Raw genomic sequence first — 5,907 nt, forward strand, 5'->3', positions numbered from 1 at the left:
TCGTACAATGTTTTCATCTTTATGTATAAAAGCTATGTCTATAAGTACTGAAAACTTTGGTAGAAGCTAATACCGCACAGTGAGGTACCTGCACCGAACATCCGGACAGAATTCAATTTCAACAATTTTTCTTATTCAAGGTAGTGCAATATATCAGGCACACTGTTAGGGAAATTTGTATGTATAACAGAGCAAAAGAATTTAAAACAAAGCTGGGTATTATTATTGTCGATATGCCAAAACAAATGATGGCAATAGAAACGGCACTAGACTTTTTGTTAAATCATAAACTATTAGAAGTAATAACAGGAATTGATTTGTAATTGTTATATCGAATCCGATGACACCAATTATGGTTCAATTTTGCCAATTGCACTTCCAAGTCCGAAATAAACATTTTCATTCGTATCGAAAGTCTCAAAATTACGCTCGAAAGAATTATGTTGAATGCTATAACGAGGACATTATAAATGATTCCCTTGTATTGAGCATAAGGACAGTATAAAAAAAAAACATACTCCATTTGTAAAGGAAGCTATGGATTTACTTCTGTCTCGTTTTTCTACAAATAAAGACGAAGATGAGAATGAGGATAAACACAAGGACTAAGAATAAAGACTAACAATATTACACAAATAAACAAGTAACATTTCCTTATACATTATATGTTATAATTTGTGTGATTGTTTATATAAATTGATCAATAATGATTATATTTTCGATAGTACGAATTCATACGATTAATACGAGATAACATTTACAGTTATACACATTCATATTTAAGGGCGGATGTTACCCCATAGACACTTATTTCTGAAAATTATGGGAGTTTGAATATTGAACGAATTTCAGAATAGTTTCGTCCGGGTTTTCGGCGTAGATTCTTTACTGTGCATCGCGTATTCCCCTGCTGTGTAGATTTAAAATAAATCCATTTCGATAACACTATACATTCAAATGATCAAACGACTAAACGTAACACATTCGGAATGTTTTTCCATGAATTAAAGAAATACATATTACTAAAAACGTGTTTACTCTTAAATAAAAAATAAATACACGTATCGACACAAGCGATATTTATTACTTCTGGGTTAATTATTGTTTGTATAAAAAAATGGATTTCTCATTCTATGTTACGAATTATATCGCGGCTTATTAAATTTTCACGAAATTACTATAATTCTTTTCTTTTCTTTATGAAATCTGACGTATATCTTGGTTAACAAAGTGTGTATAATTTTTCATATAAAGCAACTAATTTACATCAAGCAATAGTTACAAGTTCTGCTTCTTCGAATTAATGTTTTTTGGACATTGCAATTCCGAGGCCAACGATACTTGCAACGCCAATAATAACCCCTCCTGCGATGGCCATGCCACATAGGCCCTCTGTAAACAAAGTAGAACATAACCTTGGTAGTATTCATTCTGTTGAGCGGCGTCGAACCGTTAGCACGCTAAACACGAGGAAAGAATTGTCGCCCGAAATAAAAGCTGGTATATAATTAAAAAAGAACGAGTTAAAAACCGTAGTCATCTACCATCCATAAGTGATTCTTAACCTTTTTGAAGTTATTCGCGTTAGAAACTAAATAGTGCGCATTTACGCCAAGTTCGTTCAAGTGTCGATTCCTAACCAAAAATGTAACCAGATTGCAGAACACTAGAATTGCGTCATACAACGGTTAAGAACAAGAAGATAAAAGAAATCAATACCGTTAAGTTTTCCATTTTAATACTTGAACAACGAAAATTGTTATTAGATATACTACTAAAAATCTATGTTGTAATATTTATATAACTGCTAGTTGTTTTCGTCTAAATGAATTACCACGGATTAGAAATGCATTTATCTTTTTTTCAATTATTCTTTGGTCTTGCTTCATTAAAGAACACAAAAATTAACCTAACCTTAAATTAACGAAATATAGTAACTACCAACCCATGAAAATACTAACAAAGAAATAAGTATAAGTAAACTAACTGTTATATAACTATTATCCATGATAAAATGAATTAATAAAATACCTTTTTCCATTTTTTTCTTGATCAATGTCTCCAGGTGTTGTACTTGCTGGTTTCCAGGTTCGACTCTAAGAAATGCTCTAACGTATGTTAAAGCTTTCGAGTATTCCTGCAATATAGAATACTCAATTAATAAATAAACTTAATTATAAAAGGAATCTGGATGAATCTATAAAATCTTACCTTTATTCTAGCATTTCCAATGGCTAAATAATAAAGGCAATCTCGTTTCTCACTTTCGCTGTCATTACTATATAGATCTTCCAATAAAATTATTCCCTTTCGAATATCAGCAGGATATTTACTTCTAACAAGACACCATGCATATTCAAATTGTGCTTTTTGTGTCACATTGGATGAGTTTAATTGATCTTGGTATACACGTTCAAATTTCTGAAAGAATTAGACAACATATCTTATACATATATATAGTCAATAATTTGCAATACATGATGCAATAACTTAATGCATACAAGTAAAGCTTTTACAAACATAATTCTATTAGAAATATCAAGTAACTGAATATATAAATCGTTAAAATTTAAATCATATTTTAAGCATCATAATGACACTTCTAAAATAATGTACTATAATTTTACAGAAAACTAATAACGTCTGCAACCTTGAAACCAGAAAAACAATTCTGAATTCTTCCTAACCTCTACAAATTGTCTAGACATTGCATATGAAAGACAAAGCTCAGCTATAAAACGAGAAGCTCAATCTAGGAAGGTATTTTATATCCAACACTTTCCCTAATAATATATGTATATAAAAAACACAAGAAAGTTAAGAACAATTTCAGTATCTTTTATCGAGATGTACCTTCAAATCATCAGATGAAACAACCTCATCCAGAACATCCTCCATTTTCTAATATAGAACTACACGAATTACACGAGAAAACAATTTATCTTGTCCTAAATTCTACCTTAAAAGGAAAGAACACATCACAAATCTACCAACTGCTTTTCGGTAAAACGGACTGTCAGGCAAAGAAACAATCAAGTGCACACATACTCTTCCGTTTCGCGCTGCAAATGCATTGGTGAAATAGCAACGCGGCATTCCACGTGAAATTTAAATAATTTTACAAATTTCGACTGCACAATATCCCTTCAATAAAACATCTTCTAAAAAGTTGATAGTATAACATCGAAATCGATAATTGTTACGTGTAATTGCTAATGGCTATCACTGTTTATTTCTGTACGTTCAATCGCATTATCACTTAATGTTATAATTTTTAGTTAATTGATCTTTGTCTTTCATTGCAATTTACATTTTTAAATGCGATTATGGTATTGTAAAAATGTAAAAAATATTTCAGGTATTAGGAAATTTGAGGAAATTCAAATTACATAGATCGTTTTTGTTATAATTATTTATTACATTTAATACATGGATCATTATTTATTAGAGAAAAGTTCATTCAATCGTTTTGTCATTGAATACAAAGGTATACCCATTACAGTATAAAAATCGCCATTAATTTTCTCAACTAGACAGCCACCTAACCCTTGCACACCATATCCTCCAGCTTTATCCCTATAACCAAATTTTAAATGGTAATTTCACGCGATAGAAATGTTTATGAAAGGAAAATGATTTACTCTTACAGAGGTTCCCCCGTTTGTATGTATGCCTCTATTTGTTCTTTGGATATGTCTCCAAATTTTACTATTGCAGAGTCATAAAAGTTTACCTCTGTCTTTGGTGTTTTCAAACATACTCCCGTGTAAACTATATGTTCTTTATTTGCTAAACTAAAATATGTCGCATCTGTAGAGCATGTAAATGTAGTGGTATCATTTATGCATAATTATTTTACCTTGACAACATTTCAAATGCATGCGACTCATTCTTTGGTTTGCCATAAATGATATCACCCATTGTAACCATAGTATCTGCACCAATTATTAAAGAAGGCTGGATAGGATCTCCTGATAATCTATCATATACTTCTTGTACTTTATATTTTGCTAAATCTTGAACATATTCTCCGTAATTTTTATACATAGAACTATTCAAGTTTTCATCGTATACCGAAGGTACTACTTCCACATTAATACCCTGTATTATTATAGTTTTATTGTTATATAGTAAAACCTGCATGTTACTGAGATACAGTATATAATTACAAACATAATTATAGTTATTTTCTTCATAATATTGTTAAAAAAATTTGTTTCCCTTTTATTTATTTCGGTTATATCTACGAACGCCATTCTTTAATATTATGACAATTTATGTTTGACATTATAAACTAGAAATTACCAATTTTTTTATTATTTTGTATCGTCTGGGAGACCCACTAGCTAACACAATTCTGTTTGTTGTTAAAGCTTGCACTGTTTGCTGTAACATTGCGTTTTCTATTTTTTCTAACGAACCAATTGAACAATAACAGATAGAATTTAAAAAATAATTTGTTAGTTTTGCTTCGTAGTTACACGCAAAATTAAAGTCTTTTAAGCACGTGCAACGTAGACAGTTCGCGTAAAATTGTGTGCATCGAGAACAAAAAGAGTAACGATGAATTTGCTATAGCTTCAAGTAAATCAAGAAAGAAAGCGAGCATGTATCTTTCCTTCTCACTCTCGATAAAACAAAAATTCGAATTATAAGCGTATCACGACATATGTGAATTAAAAGAAATCTATTATAATATAAAGTAATCAATATCTAAAAAGCTGATATCATAGATACAGAATTTCGTAATCATTTTAGGGTCGTTTTAGTCTCAGGGAACTTTAAAACTAATAATAATACATCCCTTTCCCTTTAATGGTGGATTCTAGAGACTAAAATAAGACGAAAATCAAGAATACCAATTTGTTGATAGAGGCTTCGTTAAAAAGTTATTAACGATTAAATTAAAAAATTTCAAATCGTTCTAAAAAAATTATTTTCAATTGTGGGGGTCAATTACAATCATTTTTGGTGAATAGACCTACCCCCGAAATCCTACCCACTTTCTAGAAAAAAATTCGAGAAGGTGTGAAATTTTTCGACGAAATTGAAATATTTCAAATCGTTCTGAAAAAAATATTGTTAGCTGTGGGGGTCAATTACAATAATTTTTAGTGAATAGACATACCCCCAAAATCCTGCGCATTTTTGAGAAAAAAATTCAGAACAGTCGGAACTTCAAATGTTAATAACTTTTTAACGAAGCCTCAATCGACAAATTGGTATTCTTGATTTTCGTCTTATTTTAGCCTCTAGAATCTCCCGTTAAAATATTTCTCAGGGATGGCCGAACATTCTGTATATGCGAGTTGAGGCCGACAACTATTATAATTTCGTTCATAATGCGTACAAAATTTGCAAACAAACCTTGCGTTGCCTCAGTCGTGGACGGAATTTCTAAAAAGAAACCACGCGTAATGAACGTCGTCAGCCATGGTTTAGCGTACTCGTTAAAAGGTTGGAAACGCGATTAGACAAACACTTTGTTGAGGGCGGATGAGTAAAAGGGGGATGGGACACGTGTTTAGCGCAGCTTAAAAATATTAGAGCGGGAAGGAGAACTATTTTCTAGGCACAGAAGACTCTAATACATCGTAATCGGTAAATTACGTAAATGCCGCATGCCATGAACGAACCTAAAGGTCAGTCAGTCCGAGGTCTTACATAATCGCAAGGCGAAAGGTTGACCCATCTTTACGCCGCAGTCTTCTTAGCTGAACAAAGATTTCGCGGTATTTTTTTCGTCATACTTTGCATTGTTTCGACGGTGCAGTGCTCGTAACTGTTGAATTAATTAATTTAGAACGTTTTGTCGCGAGTGCTTGCCACGTCTTATCAGAGTTTCATTTCCGTTAAGTCGCAATAAAAGTATCCCCATAAAGTTCAAGCACACGTTCCTTAAAAATC

At 31.7% G+C, this 5,907-nt stretch overlaps 2 protein-coding genes across 2 annotated transcripts; both read right to left on the reverse strand.

The window, feature by feature from the left end:
• Positions 1–522: 522 nt before the first annotated feature.
• Positions 523–3,066, reverse strand: Fis1 (Mitochondrial fission 1 protein). Its single transcript, XM_076780533.1, has 4 exons — positions 2,854–3,066; positions 2,212–2,421; positions 2,032–2,137; positions 523–1,392 (listed from the first exon to the last, which is right to left on the reverse strand). Exons 1-4 carry the CDS (start codon positions 2,896–2,898, stop codon positions 1,301–1,303), a joined length of 453 nt encoding a protein of 150 aa, XP_076636648.1. The 5' UTR covers positions 2,899–3,066; the 3' UTR covers positions 523–1,300.
• A 356-nt stretch (positions 3,067–3,422) lies between these two features.
• On the reverse strand, positions 3,423–4,683 carry LOC143349337 (dTTP/UTP pyrophosphatase). Its single transcript, XM_076780512.1, has 4 exons — positions 4,306–4,683; positions 3,860–4,101; positions 3,648–3,794; positions 3,423–3,576 (listed from the first exon to the last, which is right to left on the reverse strand). The coding sequence occupies exons 1-4, from the start codon at positions 4,393–4,395 to the stop codon at positions 3,438–3,440; spliced, it is 618 nt and encodes a 205-aa protein (XP_076636627.1). The 5' UTR covers positions 4,396–4,683; the 3' UTR covers positions 3,423–3,437.
• Positions 4,684–5,907: the final 1,224 nt, after the last annotated feature.

This window comes from Colletes latitarsis, chromosome 13 (genome assembly GCF_051014445.1).
Source record: "Colletes latitarsis isolate SP2378_abdomen chromosome 13, iyColLati1, whole genome shotgun sequence".
NCBI classification, from domain to species: Eukaryota; Metazoa; Arthropoda; class Insecta; order Hymenoptera; family Colletidae; genus Colletes; species Colletes latitarsis.

Coding starts and splice junctions, on each gene's coding strand:
- Fis1 (XM_076780533.1), bottom strand. CDS start 2,898: ATGGAGGATGTTCTGGATGAGGTTGTTTCATCTGATGATTTGAAG. Junction 2,422..2,853: donor TTTCATCTGATGATTTGAAG/GTACATCTCGAT, acceptor TAATTCTTTCAG/AAATTTGAACGTGTATACCA. Junction 2,138..2,211: donor TTGGAAATGCTAGAATAAAG/GTAAGATTTTAT, acceptor TCTATATTGCAG/GAATACTCGAAAGCTTTAAC.
- LOC143349337 (XM_076780512.1), bottom strand. CDS start 4,395: ATGTTACAGCAAACAGTGCAAGCTTTAACAACAAACAGAATTGTGTTA. Junction 4,102..4,305: donor ACAAAATAATAAAAAAATTG/GTAATTTCTAGT, acceptor ATAATAATACAG/GGTATTAATGTGGAAGTAGT. Junction 3,795..3,859: donor GCATTTGAAATGTTGTCAAG/GTAAAATAATTA, acceptor GACATATTTTAG/TTTAGCAAATAAAGAACATA.